Here is a 23,168-nt window from a genome sequence, read left to right as displayed (position 1 = left end):
CTGTTGGGCAGAGAGGGTGTCTGAAATGACTACACCATCTACTGACCCATCTTGTGGGTTGTAGGAGAGGAGGTCAGGGAGAGGTTCACTCTCTGCTTCCTGTTCCTCATCAGTCACCATCAACATGGTGATGTCAGCCCTGTCATTGTAGAGCTTAAGGCGGTTCACATGGATAACCCTTTTGGGTGTCCTGCTAGTGCCCAGGTCAACTAAATAGGTGACCTCACTCTTTCTCTCTAGGATAGGGTAAGGGGCACTTCATCTATCTCGGAGGGTCCCTTGGTGCCACTGGCTGCAAAACCCACACCTGTTGCCCAGGTTGAAATACAACCAGTGCAGCTTTTTGGTCATACCAGTGCTTCTGAAGCTCCTGGCTGGCCTCAAGGTTTTTGGATGCTTTCTCCATGTACGCAGCCATTCTGGACCTTAGGCCAAGCACATAGTCCACTATGTCTTGTTTGGGCTCTTGAAGAGGCCTCTCCCAGCCCTATTTTACAAGACACAGTGGTCACCTCACAGGATGACCAAACAGAAGTTCAAAGGGCGAGAAACCTACTCCCTTCAGTGGTACTTCTCTGTAAGCGAAGGAGATCCCATCTCCTTTTGAGTTTCTCAGGGAGACCCATGATCATGCCTTTCAATGTCTTGTTCAATCTCTCAACAAGGCCATTGGTTTGTGGATGGTAGGGTGTAGTAAATGTGTACTGCACTCCACACTCCTTCCACATGTGTGTCAGGTAAGCAGACATGAAGTTGGAACCTCTGCCTGAAGCCACCTCCTTAGGAAACCCTACCCTGGTGAAACCACCCAGGAGGGCCTTGGCTACTGAAGGGGCTGTAGTAGTACTGAGTGGAATTGCTTCAGGGTACCTAGTAGCATGATCCACTACTACTAGAATGAATGTGTTCCCTGAGGCTGTGGGAGGTTCAAGTGGACCCACAATGCCCACCCCTACCCTTTCAAAGGGCACCCCCACCACTGGTAGTGGGATGAGGGGGGCCTTTGGGTGGATACCTGTCTTGCCACTGGCTTGGCAGGTAACACAGGAGCTGACAAACTCCTTCACCTTTTGGTGCATCTGGGGCCAGTAAAAGAGATTCACTAGCCTTTCCCAAGTTTTGGATTGCCCCAGATATCCAGCTAGGGAGATGTCATGAGCCAAAGCTAGGAGGAACTCCCTGTATTTCTGTGGCACTACCACCCTCCTGGTGGTTCCAGGAGTGGGGTTTCTTGCCTCAGGATACAGTAATCCCTCTTCCCAATAAGCTCTATCGGTACCACTGACATCTCCCTTTGCTTCTGAAACAGCTTGCTGCCTCAGGCTTTCAAGAGTGGGACAGTCTCGCTGACCCTGGCACAGCTCTTCCCTAGAGGGTCTCCCCGGGCCCAAGAATTCAACCTGGTAAGGGTCAAGCTCCATTGGCTCAGTTCCCTCAGGGGTATCCAAATCCTCTCCCTGTGGAGAGGGGTCCTGAATGTTATGCTGTACAGAAGCTGGTTCCCCAGTCTTCTTACCTTTTCTCTTGGTTGGTTGCGCCATTATTTCAGGCTCCAGACCTACTTTTTCACCCTTCCTCTTGCTCTGTGCTCTGGTTTGCACACACACCAATTCAGGGATGCCTAGCATGGCTGCATGGGCCTTTAGATCAACCTCAGCCCAGGCTGAGGTTTCCAGATCATTTCTTAGCAGACATGCAGCTGGCAACTTTGGAAAGACTACTACCTGTTTCAGGCCAGTAACCCCCCCAGCCTAATGTCACCATGGCCATGGGATGACTAGTGGTGACACTGTCAGAATTGGTGACTGGGTAAGACTTCCCAATCAAATATTGCTCAGGGGAAACCAGTGTGTCTCTCAGCCTAGTGACACTGGCACCTGTATCCCTCAGAGCTTCTACCCTAGCTCCATTCACCCAGGGGTACTGCAAATACTTCTTTAAGTTGGGTGGTCAAACAGCTACAGTGGCAAACTCCACTTCCCCCAGTGAGACTAGACTTGCTTCAGTGTGTTCCCAGATTTGCTCAGGGTACACTTCTGATCCCATCTGTATACTTGCTGCCCAAGGAGTAGCTGTACTTAGGGGCTTTGTTGTGGGGGCAAGATTTATCTACAGTTAGGTGTCCTGACCTCTTACAGTTATTACACCAGGCATTTAAGGGATCAAAGTTCTTCCCCCTATAGGGAGTAGTTGGGGTCCCATCCCCTGAACAGGTTTTTGGGGCCCTTTGGAAGACTCAGACTTTTTATCTTGTGGATTCTCACCACCTTTCCCCTGGGGAGGTTTTGTAAGCACCTTCTTCTGGTCACCCGCAGTGGCTGTCCTTGTCACCCTAGTCTTGACCCAGTGGTCTGCCTTCTTTCCCAATTCTTGGGGAGAAATTAGACCTAGGTCTACCAAATGCTGATGCAACTTTCCATTTGTGCAGTTACTCAATATATGTTCCTTCGTGAATAAATTGTACAATCCAGTAAAATCCTGAACACCATGTCCAGCTAACCAACCATCCAGTGTCTTTACTGAGAAGTCTACAAAGTCAATCCAGGACTGGGTGTGGGTTTTGTGAGCCCCCCTGAATCTAATTCTATACTCCTCAGTAGTGAATCCAAATCCCGCAATCAGAGTCTTCCTCATGAGGTCATAGGATCCTGGGGGGGCGTGGCTTGGGCGCCGATGGTGATGGTCGCCTGAGAGCTCGGCTCCGGGACTGAGCCCGTGATTATCCTGTAATTCGGCGGCTGCGGGGCACCCCAGCCCCCGCATTTTGCGGACCGGCCCGACGGAAACCTGCCGGGGCCCCTGGCGTGATCGGCACGAGCGGTGACCCGGCGAAAATCGCAGTCCGGGGTACCACGCAGTGCGACCCAACATGGCGCCCGGACTTCTTTGTCCCCCTGGCCAGATCCATTAGACTGGAGGAACGTCGTTGGCGGCGGTGCATCCCCTGCTCTGCCGGCTCCCGGTGGGGGTCGGAGCTGGACATCGGTCAGAGCGGTCTCTTTTAACGGGGATTGCACTCGGATGAACGAAGGCCCACAACCTAGCGGATCCCACGCGGGGACGGCAGGAGGCCCCGTCGGTGGCCCCACTCCCTACACCGCACTTGGCCACTTTCTCCTGGCCGACCCACTTACATGGGAGGCGCAACCTTTTGGGGCCGCGAATCGTCCGGTGGAGCTGGTGACATCCACTCCGGGACTCTGTCGGCCGTGCGGGCCTGCCCGACCTGGCGACGGCTGTCTCCGCCTCCTCCTCGGTGCCCCCGGACGCCGTGTTGGTGGCGTGAGCCAAGGTTGAGACGATCCAACGGGCCCTGGAGACGGGGATCTCCGGCATTCGACCTGAGGCCTAGCACCCGAGGGAGTCATAGCCGGGGCCTGAACTCGGAGGCGCCTGCTCCGAGACCTGCACGGAGAGCGGCCGGTGACATGGGGAAACCTAGAGGAGCCAAGGGGACTGCCCTAGCTGTCTCGGACTCGGAGACCCAGGACAAGGAGGAACGCGGGGGCCCCGAGGATGCCGGCGGTGCACCACTGCAGCAGCAATTTGACCGAGTCCTAGAGGCCATAGCGACCACGTGCTCGGCCCTCCAGCAGGACATTGCCCAGGTAGCGACGAGCCTGGGTCTCCTTAGAGCGGACCACAGCAAACTTTCGGACCGGGTCAAGGAAGTGGAGGGCTCGGTGAAAACCTTGGAGCCGGCACAGCGGACCTTGGCCGCGGATATGAAGGATGCCTTATCCCGGATTACGGTCCTGGAGCAGAGGGCGGAGGACGCGGAAGGCCGTAACAGGAGGAACAACATCCGCGTGGTGGGCCTGCCAGAAAAGATTGAGGATGGCGACATGGTGGCATATCTGGAGGCCTGGCTCCGAGACACGGTGGCCCCGGAGGGTCTATCCTCCTTCTACACCCTGGAGCGGGCCCATCGGGTCCCGGCGAGGCCACCGCAGCAGGGACGTGCCCCACGACCGGTGGTGGCGCGATTATTGCACTTCAGGGACAGAGACTTCATCCTCAATGTCGCCAGACATAATGGGCCATTTAAAGTGGCAAACAGCCAGGTGAACATCTTCCCGGATTACACCTATGAAACTCAACGCAGACGGTTTTCCTTCCTGGCGGTCAAGCGCGAGCTCCGGAGCGAGGGTATCCAATACTCGCTCTTCTATCCTGCGAGGCTCCGCATAATTGTCGATGACAAAACTCAGTTCTTCGATACCCCAGAGGACGTTTGTCACTGGCTCGAACTATATAGAGCGGGGAAAGGTGGATCCGGCTCTTCGCCTCGACAGGTGGCGGAGCCGGAGCAGAGACGGAGATCCAGGAGGATTCGGGGTCGCCGTGGCCGCTCGGGGGGTCCCTCAACTGTAGAGACATCGACGGAGCGGAAGGGAGTACTAGAGGTGCTATCAGCGCTGTCTGGTTCACGGGACGCTGCCATTGCGGAGGAAGCGGTCCCTGAGGACGAGGGGGGTCCAACGGACTCCGAGGAATCCGTGCCTGACAGTGACCATACGCCGGTGATCACACCGCAATCGGCGGAGGACCTTCTGGATGGACAGGGGTAACGGGGCGAGCTTCTTCACTTTGGGTGGGGGCCCGGCGAGGGGGTGGCGGGTGTCGATCAGAGATGCTGACTATCGGGGTTGGGAGGGTGGGGTGCCCTGGATTTGCCCCGAGGGGGTTTATTTGTGACACTGTTTTGGGCTTCGGTTAGTCCTGGTGGCCTGAGCGTCGAGGGCCCACTGCCTCCGCCCGGCCTGCACCTGGCCCTTAAGGCCTTCCTGCGGTGGCGACTGCAGGATTAGTAGGGTATAGTTGGAGAATATGGTTTGGATAGGAACTAGATGGTGCTATTTGGGTCCTGTTCTGGGGAGGGTGGATGGGGAGTTGATTCATATTTGGGTTGCTAAGTTATGGTTGGGGAAAATGGCCGCCATCAGTGCTGTGAGGATCGATGTCCTGTTATTGTTGGGACCCGGATGGGGAGACTTTGCGAGACCAATATGGGACAATGGCTGAGGTAGCTAATCTGAAATGTGTTACTTGGAACGTACGGGGGCTTCACACTATGTCCAGGCGCCACAAGGTCCACGCTTACTTAGTGCGTAGGGGAATACAAATGGCGCTGCTGCAGGAGACTCATCTGAACAAGGCGGAAGAGGCGGCCTTACAGCATAGGTGGAGGGGGCAGGTCTTTTGCACTTCATACTCTGCGTATGCCAGAGGGGCGCTGATCTGGGTTAGGGCTGGGGTTCCCTTCCAGGTCACAAACACAGTGATAGATCCAGAGGGGCGTTATGTGGCTATTTCGGGGACTTTGGGAGGGAGAGACCTAAACGTTTGCTGTGTGTATGCTCCTAATGTAGACCAGACTGCCTTCCTTTCCAGGTTATCGGGCTCGTTGGCCCATTGCCTCTCCGGACCCCTCCTGCTCGGTGGAGATTTCAACTCAGTAGTGGATGTAGATATGGACCGCTCGCATCCACCCCTCCCCGATTCTCCGGTTCGTCGCTTGGCTAGGGATCGTCGGGACTGGCAGACTCACTGGGGTCTAACGGATATTTGGAGGGCGCAACACCCCACAACCAGGGATTACTCCTACTTCTCGAGCCTCCATGAATTGCACGTTCGACTGGACGGATTTCTTGGCTCGCCCGAACTGGTTTCAGCAGCGGTCCGGTCTGAATATTTGACCAGGACCATTTCTGACCATAACCCCCTCCTGTTGGACCTTGGCTGGTTTCCCGGGGTGCCGGCGGTGCCCACCTGGAAATTACGGCCCGAGATCCTTGAGGACAGTGTCTTCAAGGCGGACCTAGGTGATACGATTTCAGAGTACTTTGCGTCCAACCATGGCACCGCGAGCTCGAGAGCGCTAGAGTGGGATGCTTTTAAGGTGGTGGTGAGGGGGTACTGCATTTCTAAACAGGTCGGCGTGAGGCGAAGTATCCTCGCCGACCTAGAGGCAGCGGATCGAAAACTCCGCGAGTTGGAGTTACGCCGCCCCGGGCGCCCCGAATTGCAGGCGCGCACGGCGGAGGCGAAGGAGGCGGTGGCGGCGGAGGTCGAACGGCTCCGCTGTTTTGACTATAAGGCCTATATGGTTCGGTCCATCGCAGAGGGGGATAGGTCGAGCGCGCTGTTGGCATGGCTGGCCAACCCTACGCGGCAGTCCTCACTGACGACGTCCATGCGCAGGGCAGACGGAACCCAGGTGTACACCCAGCCTGCGATTCTGAGCTGCTACCGGCAATATTACGAGCGCTTATACCGCAGTCGCTCGGTCCGAGACCCTGACCTGCTCGATAACTATTTGCGGCCTTCAGAGATCCGAACAATGGAGCGGGACGTGGCGAAAGCCTTGGGGTCCGACATAGAATTGGGAGAGATCCGTAGCGCCATCAAAAAGATGGCGAGAAATAAGACCCCGGGCCTGGACGGTCTTCCTGCGGAGTTCTATGCGGCCTATGCCGATCTCCTAGCCCCTAGATTGTTGGTAGTATACAGGGAGGCGAAGAGGCTTGGGCGTCTCCCAGGCTCGATGTGTGAGGCATTGGTGGTCCCGCTCCTCAAGCCTGGAAGGGATCCCTCCGATCCGGGGTCGTACCGTCCCTTATCGATGCTGACGGTGGATTATAAAATACTGAGCAGCATCCTGGCCTCGAGGCTGCTCGGCCACATGAGCTCCTTGGTACATGAGGACCAGGCTGGCTTTATCCCCAGGCGTAACACGACCATGAACATTCGCCGGTTGTTCCGCTTGCTAGGGGAACCGCTTGTGGACGCCCCGTGCCCGGTTGTCCTCTCAGTGGATTTAGAGAAGGCTTTTGATAGCCTGGAATGGGACTACCTTTGTACTGTGTTGCGGAGGTTCGGCCTCGGGGAGGGCTTCATCAGGTGGACCAGGGTTCTGTACGCCTCGGCGTCGGCCAGGGTTCGGGCGGGACCGCTGATTTCCTCACAATATCCGGTGGAACGAGGCACGAGGCAGGGATGCTCGTTATCCCCACTGCTCTTTGCGTTGGCGGTGGAACCTCTTGCGCTGCATCTCCGGTCGGGAGCCCATTACACGGGCCTGTGGACTCCTTCGGGCCCGCATTACGTCTCACTGTATGCAGACGACCTGTTGCTCTTCCTAGAAGACCCGCTAGATGTCCTACATGGGGCTGCGACGGCGCTCACGGAGTTTGGGGAGGTCTCGGGCCTCCGAGTGAATTGGACTAAGACCTGTCTTTTCCCGGTCCGCAGGGGCACCCCTACCCCTACTCTGAGTAGGGAGATTAGATGGGAACCCGACTGCTTTAAGTATCTAGGGGTGTATGTCTATCATGAACCTTCTGGCCTCCTGGATGGGAACATTGCCCGGGGCATTCGAGCACTTCGAGGCAGTGTGGGCTTTTGGGCCACGCTACCGCTCTCGGTGGCTGGGAGGATTGCTTTGCTTAAAATGGTGGCGCTCCCCCGGTTGCTATATTATTTCCGGACACTACCGATCTGGGTCCCACCGACCACGTTTCGACTTTTACGATCCATGATTGTCGGATTCCTTTGGGGTTCGGGCCGCCGGCGGGTGGCCCTCAAGACCCTACTGAGGCCGAAGGAGGAGGGTGGGCTTGCGGTGCCGGACTTCGAAAAGTATTATTTAGCGGCGCAGCTCCAGGCCTTCACCCAGGAGATCGCCCGGGAGTTCCGGGGCCCCGAAGAAAAGAGGGGAACGGCCATGGCCAGGCATGTTCTCTCCTTCATAGCGATGAGACAACGGTTGGCCTTGCAGGACTTGTCAATGGAGGAGCGGACTATCCGCCTGTGCTGGAACCGAGCTCACGCCCGGGGCCACCTGCGAATACCGTACGCGCCCGAAATACCGCTGGGGATGCTAACGGCTCTGCCCCATGGGGGTGATTGGTCGCGGCTGGCGACCTGGGAGGACGCCGGTTTGCAGCTAATCGGGGATCTATACGAGGACGGGTCGCTCTTGGCCTTCCAGGAGCTCATCGAGCGCTTCGGGATTCCCCGCGGCGACTTTTTGCTGCACTCGGCCCTTGTTCGAGCGATCCAGGCGCACTGGAGACGCGGGCAGGAGGAACCTCCTTTATCCCCAGTATGCCAATACGTGATGATGTCTGCGGGCACGGTGAAGGCGGTCACTTGCCTTTACGGCAGACTGATCAATGAGGGGATGGCTCCCCTCACCACTTTGAGAAACCGCTGGGAGGAGGACATTGGCAGGGAGATCCCGGAGACGACCTGGGCCCAGCTAGTGCGGAGGGCCTGGAAGGGCACACGCCACGCCCGCTTTCAATTGGTCCACTACTACGTGCTCCATAGAGCCTATTTGACCCCGGTGAAAATCAGGCGATATTTTGGTACGACTTCGGCGGAATGCCCCAGGTGCCCGGCCCAGGAGGCGGACCTCCTCCATATGCTGTGGGCCTGCCCGGGATTGTCATCCTATTGGGAGGAAGTGGGGAAGACCCTGGAGGAGACGACGGGGAGATCTTTATCGCTTGACGCGGCGGTGGGTCTCCTGCACTGGTTCCCTCATACCCCCAAAAATAAAATTTCCAGCAAGTTCATTGATCTGGGGCTGCTCCTTGCTAAACGGGAGGTGACCAGGAACTGGAAGGCACGAGCTGGTCCGATGGGAAGCCGGTGGCGCAGCGAATTTTTGAAGTGGGCGGCGGGGGAGAGTACGCTCAGATACCAGCTAGCTTGGAGGCAGCGTAATGAGAAGGCACAGGAGGCAGCGCTGGAATGGGAGATGTTAGTGCAGGCCCTTAGGGATTATGGCGCCCCCAGCGACTCTGAGCTTGAGGAAGAGGCTCGCCCTGAGTCCCGATAGACGATTGCACTTTTCAGATCTATTGCTTTCCCCGTGGGTCCTTTTGGAGATCCTGTGGCGGTTGGTGCCGCGCGCTGATGGCGGGGGGGGGGGGTTTACCTGGGTTTGGGGTGTTCTAAGAGTGGGGTGTTATTTTGGGTTTATGGGTTTGTTTGGAAAAGCAGATGACGGTCAGCGGGTTCTCCGAGCCAGCTTCGACATCCTCCTGAGCCCCCATTGAATTTCGCCGCCCGACCCTAGGGTTGTGGGCTGAATGGCTGTGTAAGTAACTTACGGTGGGGGAACGGAGGGTTGCATCTCATTGATCGGGCGTGATATATAATGTTGGCCGATTATGTAACGATTTACTGATTCCTGCAATAAAAATATTTTAAACAAAAAAAAAAAAAATGAGGTCATAGGATCCTGCCTCTGGCCCAGAGAGGGTCAGAAGCCTGTCTCTGCAGTTACCAGAGTACAGTTCCCACAGGAGTGCCCCCCAGAGAGGTTTCTTTACTCTTCTTATTTCACAAGCTCTCTCAAATGCTGTGAACAATTTGGTGATGTTATCACCCTCCTCAACTTAAGGACAATCCCTTTGGGGATTTTAGGATCAGAAGTTTCCTCCTTATCCTGGCTTTTATTATTGCTGCCACCATTGATGGGTGCTAAACCCACCTCTCCTTTCTTTTTTTAGAGCCAGGAGCCTGGACTCTAGCTCCAATCTTTTGGCCAGCCCTGCTAAAAGGCTGTCCTCTTCACTGGTGGGTCCTCCAGTGACCTCTCTGGTCCCAGGGTCACCTTTGTGATCTATGCTTCCCCAGATAATAATTCTTGGAATGAATTGGTATGGGGGCCCTCTCCTCCCAAGGGAATAGTGTGGTGGGGGGGGGGGAGGGGGTGTCATTATCCACCCCCTCTACTTCCCTTTCCTCATCTGACTGGCCATCACCATGTTCAGATGGGTGGTCTTTAGCATACTCAGCCAAGAGCTCCTGGAGCCCTAGTTTGGTTGGATGCAGGCCCATTGGTATATTTTTAAGTTTAAATAGGACCTCAATTCCTTGAAAGACAAGTGTAAGTAAGGTGTGAGGCCGAGCTCCTCCACCAGGTCCATATTATTATTTTCACTAGTAGCCGGGTTTGTTTGAGTCATTCTAACCTGACAGTTCTAATCCTCTATCCTGACTATAGTGACTTATTTTTATAAAATTCTAATGGGACTTAAGCAAGGCCCTGACAAGACTTTTAGCATTTTAGAAAAGACCAATCAGAATTCTAAAGGCAATTTTAAGAGTTCTGTTGTGTGAATAGATGGTAACCAAGTAGTCCAACAAATGCAAGTTTGTATCCCACCGCTGATCCACCAATGTGAGAAAGTGGCTCTGTATATACTGTTCCCAAATAGGTACAGTGTGTACAAAGTCCACAGTCCCCAGAGGTTTGGCAGAGGCTAAAGTTAGATATAACCTTACCCTCTAAAGTGGTAGCTTGGTCGAGCAGTAAGGCAGTATCAGAGGACAGTGTAAAGCATTTGTTGCACACACTCAGTCAGAAAATGGTCTCACACACTCAATAACTTAAATCTAGGCCAATGTTTTATAAAAAAAATATAGGTTTTTTTATTTTAGAACCAACAATTGGCATTAAAATATACTTTCTCAGAATGAGATGCTTTAGGTAAATACTTTTGCAATATGCAATTGGCTTTTGTAGAAAGTTACAGGTTGTTGCAATAGGCAACACAATTTTAAACACAATAATGCATCGAGTTCAATGGAAGTTTTAGGTTATTTGCAATAGATTACTTTCAGGATTACTTTTGTAATTCCAGGACTGGATCCTAGATTTAGTCCTGGGACAGTTCTTAGAAACAACTGATAAAAGTCGACTTAGTTACTGTTGTGATTTTTAGGTAATATTTTGCTATTTTAAAAGTTGACACTTAGAACAAATTTCATAGAAAACAGCCAATGATTCCCTATGGAAGAAAATTCAAGTTGCAGGTATAGTATGTTCTCGTTACTTTTGTAATCCAGGACTGAATGCCTAGACTCAGTACTGGGACCTGTATCTAAAACAGGTAAGTAATTACGTTTTCACAGATGGTACGATTTTTAAAGAATATTTTAAGTTTGCAAAACTCGACAGAAGAAATTTCACAGAAAAACAGTCAATGATTTCCTATGGAAGAAAATTGGGTTATTGGTAAGTACGGTTGTGAATATTTTTCAGGGTCCGTGCTGGGCACCAAGATCCAGCACTGTGATCTCTCCTAATAGCAGGTGAGTATTTTCGTTTCTCAGCTGATTTTTGGTGAATATTTTAAGTTTTGAAAAGTCTTAGAAACTCCACACTTAGAAGAAATTTCAGAAGAAACCAGTCAATGTTACCCTATGGAGAAAATTGAGTCATCGGCTTTTGGGCAAGTAGTCGACTGGCAAAGTTAAGGTTCTGGGCACAGACTCAGGGGTCTCCCGGGGTTAGGTAAGTACAGTTGTTACACCCTCAGCGGCACAGGGGCAGCCGAGTGCAGAGTGAGTTAGGCCCAATGTTATCCTATGGGAGGCAGGGGGGGCCTTGGTTGGTGGCTGCTGACTAGCAGGCCACGGGGCTGTGGGAGCTGGGCTCCTGGTCCCTTGCTCAGGGCAAATGGGAAAGCAGATAGGTGTAGAAGTTACACTGCCAGGGCCACTCGGGCGGCTGGGTGCAGGGTGCTTTTGAGCCTTCGGGCGCTCAATTGATTTCAATGGGAAAGCTCCTGGTGGGAAAAAGGCTGCAAGCTCGGGGACGAAGATTCTTCAGGTGCCACCACCACTTCGAGAGGTAAGTTGGGTAGTTGGAGGATAGGTAGGTACCCACGAGTTGGGCACAGGGGGCCGCAGGGCGCCAGGTGCAGGGGTGCCTTTTGGTGTCGGGAAATCTTGCCCTCTGTTGATCGTGGTTGGGGGGGTACCTGGTTCTGAGGCTGCAGCCGTCGTCAGGAGCGTCGAGGGAAGTCCTTGGGTGCCGGACTCGGGGTCACAGTAGCCAGGGGGTTGTCCTTGTGGTCTTAGTTCACTCCGGCACAGGCCAGGCTTGGCGGGTGCAGAGTGTGCAGGGTTCGCGGTTCCGGGCTGGTGTAAGGGATTAGAAGCGGATTTTGAGCAGAGCCTCTGCTCATGGGAGTCCCAGGTGCTTAGAGCCAAAAGGTAGCCAGGTCCTCCGGGGTTTGTAAGGTCGCTGGCCACAAGAGGTGCCGGGATGTAGCAGGAGCAGGTTCAAGGTTCGACAGGCCGGTAGGGCAGGGGCCAAAGCAGTTGGTGTCTTCCTCTTCTTAGCAGCTGCACGGCATGTCTTCTTTCTTCTTGCTCTTCTTTGTATTTTGGAATCTGGAATCTGAAGAAGGAAGGTTCAGGGTGCCCCTAAATACTAGATTATGGGGCGTTACAGGTAGGTAAAGGGCAGGAACCAATGGGTCCCTGTCCTGGGGTGGGTACACCACCTATTCTGCCACTCTCCTGTGGGAGGGGGACAGTAGCCTAGCCCTGATTGGGTAGGGCCTCCCATCTTTAAGATGGCGAGCGCCTGGAGATGTGCTTCGCCTCGCCTCCCCCACCTGAGGGGTGGGTTTGGCAGGCTGGCACATCCCCTGTCCTTATTTGGGGTTTCCGGCCAGGCTTCCCACCAGAGTGGGGGCTGCAAGTGGCCTGGGGAAGCTCACAGAGGCGGAATGCCTTTGAAGCTTTCCCCTGTCCATCCTGGGGGAGGAGACCTAGCACCTCGCCCAGGATGTGCATTGTTGCAGGCCCAGGAGAGCAGGGGCTCTCCTACCCAGGGATCCAGCAACATGTCTGCTGTGTGGCAGCCTAGGCAGCCTCCCAGACCAGACGTGGATTGTAGGTTAGGTTTCAGGGGGCATCTCTAAGATGCCCTCTGTGGTGCTTGGTACATTAAATCCCACACTGGCATCAGTGCGGGTTTAAGGTGCTGAGAAGTTTGATACCAAACTTCTCAGTCTTCAGTGTTGCCATCATGGTGCTGTGGAGCTCGTGTTTGACGAGCTCTCAGCACCATGTACTCTTAAATGGCAGCACTGCACTTACAGTGCCCAGGAATGGACCTGGGTACTGTAGGGGCACAGGGCTCATGCTCCTGTGCCCACACCACGTGCATAGGGCACCCAGCCAGAGGGGGCAGGGCAGTGTAGGTGGTGAGCATGGCACACAGGGATGTGTGCCATGTCGACTCTTTGTTTTGTCTTGCACCCAGACACTCAGCCTGCAAGGGCAGTATGTGTGTGTTAGGGTACAGCGCCCCTAAGGGTGGCACAATGAGTGCTGCAGCCCTTAGAGACCTTCCCTGGTCACAAGGCCCTGGGTCCCTAAGGTACCATTTACCAGGGGCTGACATGTGGCCAGGGTGTGCCAATTTGGGTTTGAGGTTTTTAGGGAAGGAACATTGGCCCTGGGCACCTGATTGGCAGGAGTCCAGGGCACACTCATTCAAAGTACATTCAGCAAAAAGGGGGGGCATACCATGCAAGAAAGATGGCACTTTCTCACAACGATTTTTAAAAAAAGGAACAGAAATTGTTGTGTCTGTGTGGGTACCATATGGCTTAAGCGACGCCATCTCACGCTACTGGCGAAGTGAGAGCTTTGAAGCTTGCCTGGGATTATTCTACAGGTATGGAATCTGCAGGTATAACTTTCCATCATAAACAGCATCCTACAACCATTCATGCACAGTAATGTGTGAGTATCATTTCAAAAGTCCCAACTCTACCACCAGACTATTGTTTCGCCTATGCTCAAGGGTAAACATAAAAACCCATAATACTGCAGAATATGGCTCACCTCACTGCTTATGGTTGATATCTCCTGTGACTTCTGAATAACCTTTTCTTCGAGGCAAGGAAACTTTCCCTCATAGTACATCTGTAACAAATGGAGGGCTCTGCTGCCATAACCCATCTGGAAAACACAAAGCAAGTCTCAGCAAAAGTGAAAAACAAAGTAAGAGATGTTTGTAAAGTTACCAATTGTCGGGGTACGTGCAGCATTATAGATCATGCTTAAAGAGAGTATGGCCTTATTGTCCTGAAATGAACTGGATTCCAGTCCAACAAACGTTGGAAGAATGTTTAAGGAATAAGATGCAAATGAGTCAATAAGACAACAGAAGGGTAACCAAGATGTAGAACGCTATTCTTGGGAAGACAGGGCAATGGGAGTACAGAAACATGGGATGAGACAAAAGAGCACCAGCATCAGGAAGGAGTTGGGGTAATGAGAGGTCAGGAACATAGGATTAACCCTATTGAGAAGGTAAATGGTACATAGACACAGGACGTATACTCTGTATTTGGATGACAAAGTCAAGTTTCTAAGTGGGAACCTGCATGCCACCTGCTTAAACATCAGTCTTAATTATAGGCTGAAATCAATAATTGTATTCAGCATATTCAGAGTGCATAATTTTGGTCTCCATTTCCTCGCACTAAAGTACAAGATTTAATCAAAGAAAGATCTCTAGAATTAGTACCGAAGCTAAATGGTAACAGTACCGTGGGGAGTTTGAGGGGGGTAATGAGGGGGAAAGGATTACAGTCACAGTGTGTTTGTTAGGATGGTAGTTAAAAGCTACATGCTCGGAGTCCACCTAGTCGTATCTTGCATACCCAGGATCACTCACCAAGGAAACAGTGAATGTAGTGGGCAGTCTTTCTGTGTAGAATTATAACAGCACAATTTTAGAAAGACAGGGAAAGGCTGTCACCTGGTGAGAAACAGGTGAACAATAAAAAACACACTCACACAAAGACAAACAAGCAAGCAAATTAGTACGTCCCCTTCTGTACAGCAGGACAATCTCCCACTTGCCAACAAACAGGAGAGCTATGTCTTGCTCTGCAGATTTATAACTGGTAAAATGCATATGTGTTTATCTGTCTACCTCTCCATTCTGTTTGCTTTGCTACATCTGTCTGAGGAAACCCAGGGATAGAGTTTAATGTAGAGAGACTCGAGCAAGGTACAGGGGGCCAAGGAAAAAGCAGTTTTGTGAAGGACAGAAAACAATACAAGTTAGTGGTACCTAACTAAAGTAAGACCTTTAAGCATGGGATTCTAAGCAGGTAACCGGTGCAACAGGCGTAATAACTGGTGTGCAGGAGTGCCTCAGAGCATCCAGAGATCACGGAGGGAATAAAAAAAAAACACTGAAGGCTTCCTGCAAGAAATACGCTTTCACACATTGTTCCAGGAAACTTAGCCGCCATGGCACAAGGACAATAAACTCAAGAACACCAGACACAGGGCAAGAGGAGTGCAGATTTGAGTCAACAACAAGGAGACAAGGAAGCAAGAATCCTTAAATACGTTGGATCCCAAACCCAAATAAGGAACAATACACCTGAGACAGAACACAGGTGCCACAACAACTGAACAGAGATCACTGACACGAAACAAAACATGTTCTTTGGAACGCCACAAGGCTGAATGCTAGAATAGGACTACCATAGCGGACATGGGTGATGTGGACAAGTGTATGACATGAAAACCCCCCACTGGGATAACCCACAACATAATTATAACACAACCGAGTTAGGCTGGAAGGCTCACTTTACAAACTAAATCTCATTACTCACATTTACTCAGATGAGTGAAAGGTTAACCCCCACAGCTCTGTAGAGTAAACCTATAACTGCAGACCATCTGCTTACGAGAATGTAAAGCATTCAGAGGCTAAAGTAAGTAGGGAATATTGTGCTACAAAAAGAAACAGCATGACAAACCACATCTTAAATACATCAGTGCTTTGCCTGCCACTCCCATTCCACATTTGACTAACTAATTACCAGCTTGTGAATGAGATTCCTGTAATAAGTATTAAGCACCATTTGGTCGCGGGTTTTCTTGAAACTAAACCTTAAAAAAATTAATACATTACCCCCTGATAGTCCGGGTGAACTGCAATGCGAACAACTCTAGCACCAGAGAGACTGCCAAAATCAGGATCTTGGAACTACACAAAGCAACAGAGTAAATTATTCACAAATAAATGGGCAGTCCATATATAATTAACAAAAAAAATATACATGCACACTAATTTACCTGCTCCGATACTGTCCACGGGATGAGGTCTCCTGAAGCTTTCATTCCCCGTGACAGACTGCTCAGGATAGACTGACGAGAGATCTCACCCTCTAGACATACCTATTGGTCATGGGATAATGAACATGGAGAGCTCATGCATGGTGACGGAACAACAAAAGATTGGTTAAAGCATTATACCCTTATACACTGCATACTAGGAGCACCCCGCTGGATGGACGCAACTGCTTTGGACCCTGCTGTGTGGCATTATCACTCAGACCTGTATGGGGAATTTCAAAGATGCTTCATAATCAAGAGGGATGACGAAGGGACAGTGCATTAAAGAGGTTAGATATTAAATAGTTCTTATCCAATAATGTACTGCATGGTGCCCCAAATGAACCCAAGCAAAGTGCATGCATCTTGTACCTTGGTAAGGAAATGGAATATGGCATATCCATTTATTGCAGAACCCAAGTATCATGTCAAATGCACTACTTCATTTAGGGGGGATATTGCAGTCCCGCTTTTCCATACAGAAGGTAATATTCTCTCTGTCTTATCTACTGTATATACATTCTATTGTATATAAATCCCTCTCCATACATATAAGAGACTGTTTCAAATTAATTTTGCGCCAATCAAAAATGGATAGCACTAATGTTTGTTTTTTTTAAACCGCATCTTTTTAATACTTGAAATAATGCACCAGGAAATGCAGCTATTTCAGTGGTGTGTTCAAATTAGTGCTTGTTCTCCCCAATGGACTGTCCATACATAGTGTGCACATTTTTCAGAAGGACGTTATTGTCTGCAATCAAACTAACCGAAGGCTACCTACTTTAGGAAACATGAATTGTGCTGACTGTATGAATTTGCATGTATATCATATGTAAGTCACCAGTACCTGAACAACAGCAAGCACTTCAGGAAGGGAATTCTGGGTGGGTGGGACAGGTGGCAAGAGGCAAAACAGGTGATGTGCAGGAGCATCAGACAGCAGCTGAAGATCATTAGGAGAATTCTATAGGGACACAAGGGAACCACAGAAGTTAACATCTTGCCCTCTGCTGATTAAAGTTTAAATCGTGTGAGTACAGACTTTCATTGTTTTATGAATACAACAACTCCTAGCACTAAAGGGCTGGATAAAATGTCCTGGATCATTCTAAAAAATGAATAACTACAAATGTGCATTCCATTGAAGTTTATTTGTAGCTTGTCATCGCCTTTACAGCCAAGTATCAGCCATATGCAAATAAGCATATGTTCTATCCCAAAAGGAACAGTCCAACCACAACTGCCAGGCCACATGCCCTTCGAACAGCAACATATGGAATCAAAGACGTTTTGACCTTGTTGAGCCTCATCAGTGAAGTACAGCTTCTCGCGAGCCATCCCTCACATTCAAGGCTGCAATCTGATTATCACAATTATTAGGAATCTACATTTATCTTGAAAACAAGGACACCAGAAAACACATTGGGGAAACTTATCACAATAACACTATCTAAGAGGATTATCCTTGCCAAATATTTACAATTCATTTATAGGAAAAGTAACATCAAGTCAACCGACAGGTACTGACACATTTGACAATGTCTACGAGACAACTTCTTTCATCAGGAACACTATGAGCAAATCTGGGTTATTCTGCCTTGCCACTACCCACACTATGGCAGGCCTGATCCGTTAATCAAGTACAACTCCATACTCCAATAGTACAAGTGTTCAGAAACATACCTTTGCACAATGTGCTATTGAAAGTGTCTCCTTGTTGCCCTTTATTTGTACTGCTTTCTATGTTTATGTAACCTTGGTCCCAGGTGGAGCAAATACAGGCCTACCTTATAGTGAGAAGCCACATAGAGGGCCATGAGTCGTTGAAGAAAAGCTTCGGATGCCTTGTGGTAGCAGAACAGCGTATCCCGATTTACATAATACCTGAAGGTGACTTGTATTAAGGGCAAACAATGCAGACAAGGAAAGGAAAATTCAAAGACATGCCTCTTATGAAGCACACCCCACCAGGCAGTGAAATGTGTTTCTCAAAGACATCAGTCAGTATCCAAGACACGAAATAATAACATAAATTAACTAATCTATGTAAATTATACATATTTGCAATCATTGCATATTCACTTTATCCCTTTAGTAATTTCTTAGTCATTTACATCTCTCTGTTGATAGGTCCTGGCAATTACCTACAAAACAATGAAAATCAGGGTCAAAATCTAATTGAGGGTAATAACCAGCCAATCAAGCCAGGAGCACATAGGGAAAATGAGGATTTTTTTTCTAAAAGAGCGATTGGTGCTGGTTGAGCGGTCATCACAGCAATGATCAACGAAGGATGATCAACTATTTCAGCACCGATCATTAAAATATCATCACAATGTAAACTATAATGCAGAACAGTCATGTAGAACTTCATACAAATGTATCACGGATCAAAGAGGGGACACGCCTCTGTAAACTAATATAACAAAAACAGGTTCTAAGAATAGGATTATAGGCTACTGATAACTGATCGATAATTTGATGTATTCAATAACAGAAAGATATAATGAGTTATAAGACATTTAAACAAGAAAATAAGAGCCATACTCATCCTAGCTCAATCTACTTTTACTCGTTAACTTTATGCTGTCATTGACCATGGACAGTGCCCCACTGCCTTTTAGCTAGGTTTGGGGTCTAAAAATATAATATACACACATACATGCACAAGCACAGAACTTGGCGGCCTGAAAACCATGTTAACAACTACAGAAAGAAGCTAAACTTAATAGGTAAGGCTCATGCACCCCACATATTTAATGGACCCACAGCAACCGAGGGAAAGACTACTACTTATTCACCTTGGGTCACAAAGGCTTAAATAAACGGTTATGCTCCATGTAGTGCAGAACATTAATGTGACAACCCTGAAGAGTGAGGCTCAAGTCTATCTTTGCTTGAAAAGAAGCAAACTTAACCCACTGTGGAAGCACTACCACTGAATGAGTTAAAAAAAACAATTTACTGGGGATAAGAGAATGTATTTGCAAATTCACTAAGATGTTAGAACTGGTTTGGAAACCCTGAAAGGGGGGAAAAACAGGCAACCAGCTTGTATCAAACAAAAAGAAATACAGAGCAGGACACTACAAAATATTGAAGATGAAATCTCTCTCCGCTTGACAAAAGAGGCATGTGTGCCAACTCCTAGACAGTCCAAAACAGCTAAAACTTATCTCTGAATTCAGCTTTGAGTCACAACTTTCTGTCACCTTGTCTCACCCATGTGAAACCCATGTGAAACCCATTCTCCACATACGTCTGAAGCGACTTACATCCTATCAAACTACTGTAATATGGAGAACAGTAAAAGTGGTTAGTTTCCGAAGTAAATAATTATCATACAATAACTTGTTCAACTAAGAGCAACCATAAGGAATACAAGACTTGTCTAAGCCTTTAACACTGAATGCAAAGAATCTAATGGCAACCTAATATTTATTTTGTATTTATGCATAGGAAAACTGATGGCTTTAATGAGTATAATGTAAGAATTTCTATAAGCCTAGAAGCTCCTAAACCAAAGATAAGCCAACCTATTCACAAAAGATTTGTTTAAGGAGTAGGCTGTTACTGGACAGGGGAGTCACTAAAGGTCTTTAAAAACCTTGGGAAAGTTCTGCCAGTTGGTACAGACAATAGTGTTTCCATGCCTCACAAGTGGACCCTTCATGTCTTGTATGAAACCTTCATCAAGACTCAGTTCATAAACCAACAACTCTTGGCATTCTTGGACTTGCTGGCCCATACCTACAACAGGAAATCAAAAAATAAACATTCAAGAATGCAAATTGTTGCTAGCCAAAGTGTCACGATTGGATGATGCTGTCACACGTCCCACAGGGTCCTTTGATCACCAAGCCATTTTTTAAACGTATAGGTGAGTGCTGGCATTAACTGAATGCTCACATAGGGGTGCAGTATCTATAGGTAGCACAGAAATGCTACAACACAGTTGTGAAATGCCGCATGACTTTATTGAAGGATTCAATTCTAACTAATAAGAATGCACACCAAAGTATTGAAGTTGCTAAAACATGTCTCCCAGAAGCTCCTCTCGAGCCACAATTGCTCAAAGGATACAAGTCACAGGTCTCAGGCAAGGGGCAGCCAGAGATAATTCTGGTAATGTTCAGGCAATCCAGGCACAGCAGCTCATTCAGCCACTTCTCCACCGCATCTCCTGGAGCATATCGGATCGACTCATGAAGGGAGACCTCGTGCAAAGTTCGAGCTGGTAAAGAATAATATACAGATTATTTCCCACCTTACAATTTCTGATCCTTTTAAGGCATTCTTAGCTTCAACAGCGAAGGTGCATTAGCAATGGTTCAGTCTCAGTGCAACCCCAGCAGGCAGCTTATCAAACAATGTTGCTCAACAAAGAGCTCTGGAACTGGCTACTCAATAGAGTGATGCCTTTACGTAAAGGCGGGGCGGGGCTTGGGTAATATTGAAAGTTTATTCAGTAATATCAAAAAACACTGCAACAAAGAATGTGGGACATCACAGTTACTAGGAAACAAAGGTAGCAACACAGATGGAAGTACCTCAACTACTAGTATTAAATGACTGTGTGTTACAAAGAGGAAGTACACAAAGGGCAGGAGTGCAAGACGAAGTGGAGAAGGAAGGAGAGGGAAGCACAGAAAGGATCAGAAAGCATAGAAGAGGCAGCTAATGAAAGGAGGGAGTTTGGGGTTGAAGGAACTGCCCATCAATTACCTGATGATAGTTTTGTAGTAGTTGTTGACTTGTTTTCGGCTGTCATGCTGACCTGGCTTTGAGCACTTTGTTGTCTTAGCTGCTGTATCAGCTTTAGTGACAAGGACCGGCCTGTACCTTCGTACCTACGAACAAGCAAGAAGCAGTCGGATTAACGATCACTGAATAACATTTCAATATGGAATGTATTTATTCACAGATCTGTAGGATGACACCACACAGCCTTTCCCTGTAAATGAAAGCTGGATTTGCAATACATTTAGTCTCTTACTACAGTTTCTTTAACAGCATGATGGGTCTGCAGATTGCTGTAGAGACGCCAGAAGTGCACTGTACCTTACACCCAACTCCCTTTAGAATGCACTGTCCAAACATACACTCACAGGTGGAATAGTCAGTACCAGTTTAAATGATTTGGGTGAACATACACTTTAGGACATACTGCATCACTGTTTAAATATTCACCTTACATCGGTAAATTAGGCCTCAACAGCGAGAGTTTAACTCACTAATCTAAGTCTAGTGGCAGGTTAGGATTTAAGCAGAGCAGACTGAATGTTTCATCCATTAGAAGACTATAAAATGATTACTATTGATTAGTATATCAAGAACACTGGTTATTAATAGTGTTATTAAACGTGCTATGGATTGGCAACAGCTTTGGCATAAATGGCCATTGAAAGTTAATAACATAATAACTTTTTTCTTGTCCTTGTCCTATATCTATAGTTTCACATTATGTGAAAAAAATAACTATAGCAGAAATTAACTACTAACTGAATATCATTAACTGCCAGACTTATATACAGCTCAACATTTATGTGTCTTTAGATGCTTTTTAGATTTTGTGAAACAATTGCCATCATCCAGCACGAACAAACACATTTTATGCACCTTTTAGGGAGGATATGCTCCTAGGACAAGGACTCCTACCTGTGTCCTAGGTATTGCAAACAGATGCCAGAGCAAGTTATTCACCTACTGAGATAGCGCACATGAGAACTGTTATTTGTGACAGTCTAGTTCAGAGTTTCAAGGAATAGTTTTCTGGCAAACCTCATAAATCATGTTGAAATGCTGGAGAAAATATAGTGTGCAACATTAGCACAGCGATGTTTTGTATCGAAAGGGCCCAAACCTCAGCACATAGCACAGAAATGTGGAAGCTGTTAAAGTTGAATTTCTGCACACAGTGATGGTAAAGCACTCTATTATGGTTTCTTTTAACAACTTTTCCAGTTTTCATCTTTTCCCTGCAAACAATGCTTGAACAACAAGTCGCTTTTTGTCTATATACTTCATTTGTGTATTGCTCACATGCATTATGACCAGGGTTACTGTAAATATGCAGCAGGAGCGGTCAAAATTATGCGGCAGGATTGACTCAAATATGCAGCAAGAAAAGTTAAATTATGTGGTGTAATGCATCAAATTCTGTTATAGGATTACTTTATAATTCTGCCATTTTTACACGTTAAAGCTATTTTGGCAGAGATTTCGCCTCATCAGAACTAGGTTAATACAATAATCTTGCAATAAGCAACAGAAAGGTTACCAACGTTTGGAAATTGCACGTCAACATTTGTCACTGCATATTTAGTAAAATTTGATCTGATTGAGCTAGAAACTCTGCAGATTATGCAGCAGTTGATTGACTGTGTGGCAAATCTAAAATTATATGTAAAAGGCCACAGCCGCAAAAGTTTGTAATCTTAGTGATCCTGCTTATGACCTTTTGTCCATGTGTTTTGTAGGGAAGGCTGAATAGGAGACCTATCAGTATACTCTCAAACTGACCATGTTGGTGGAAAAGTAAGGATTTCCAGCCTTTTCTTCATTTCCTGAAACTCATCTCAGTGTCATAGGCAAATGGAGGGAATTCTAAAGGATTGCAAGTACATGGATTATGTGTGGTATACCAGAGGCAATGGTCGGGCAAATTTGGGAGTTTATCTTTCCAGACTAGGCACAGATGAGTTGACTTCTCTAGCAAATTTTGTTATGACCAAAGAATGCATGAAGCAGAAGAGTTAAGTCCAAGAATTGCTAAACCAGATAACCCTATTTTTGATTTCTGAACTTTAAATAGCAGACTCTCACCAAGTCTGCTACAGAGCAAAGCCCTTCCGACAACTAAACAACATATTCTTGTGGACAGTCATCACAGACAAAAATAAATACATAATTCAGCATGTGAATAGCTACAAGTTCAAGTTACTAACTTGGTCCAATTATTGCAGCATATATTTGTTAAAACAGAGGACAAAGCGGGAGATTGACAAATAAAAAAAAAAGGGGGGATGCAGCTTCACCCAGCTCCTGAACTGTAAAAAATTATTGACAACTGCCTCAAAAACTGTGAAAATAAGATCATCCAGCTAGAGGGAATATTTCAATGGTAAATGTAAAACAAAACACATAGCAGAATTAAGGAGGGCAGTTTACCTTCATGAGCAAGTAGATGTAACTAAAATTTT

The 23,168-nt window shown here is 48.2% G+C and overlaps 1 protein-coding gene across 1 annotated transcript in view; it reads right to left on the bottom strand.

Moving 5' to 3' along the window:
* NAT10 (N-acetyltransferase 10) overlaps nucleotides 1-23,168 on the bottom strand; it is a 231,230-nt gene that overhangs the window by 84,645 nt on the left and 123,417 nt on the right. Inside the window, exons 13-19 of the mRNA XM_085643531.1 lie at nucleotides 20,692-20,816; nucleotides 20,050-20,200; nucleotides 17,754-17,850; nucleotides 16,814-16,930; nucleotides 15,925-16,026; nucleotides 15,761-15,835; nucleotides 13,666-13,782 (exon numbers count right to left, since the gene is read on the bottom strand). Of these exons, the coding sequence (XP_085499657.1) occupies nucleotides 13,666-13,782; nucleotides 15,761-15,835; nucleotides 15,925-16,026; nucleotides 16,814-16,930; nucleotides 17,754-17,850; nucleotides 20,050-20,200; nucleotides 20,692-20,816 (784 nt within the window). The remainder of the gene's footprint in view (nucleotides 1-13,665; nucleotides 13,783-15,760; nucleotides 15,836-15,924; nucleotides 16,027-16,813; nucleotides 16,931-17,753; nucleotides 17,851-20,049; nucleotides 20,201-20,691; nucleotides 20,817-23,168) is intronic.

The sequence above is a fragment of the Triturus cristatus genome, chromosome 3_1 (genome assembly GCF_964204655.1).
Source record: "Triturus cristatus chromosome 3_1, aTriCri1.1, whole genome shotgun sequence".
Taxonomy (NCBI): domain Eukaryota; kingdom Metazoa; phylum Chordata; class Amphibia; order Caudata; family Salamandridae; genus Triturus; species Triturus cristatus.
This window is presented reverse-complemented; position numbering and strand designations above follow the sequence as displayed.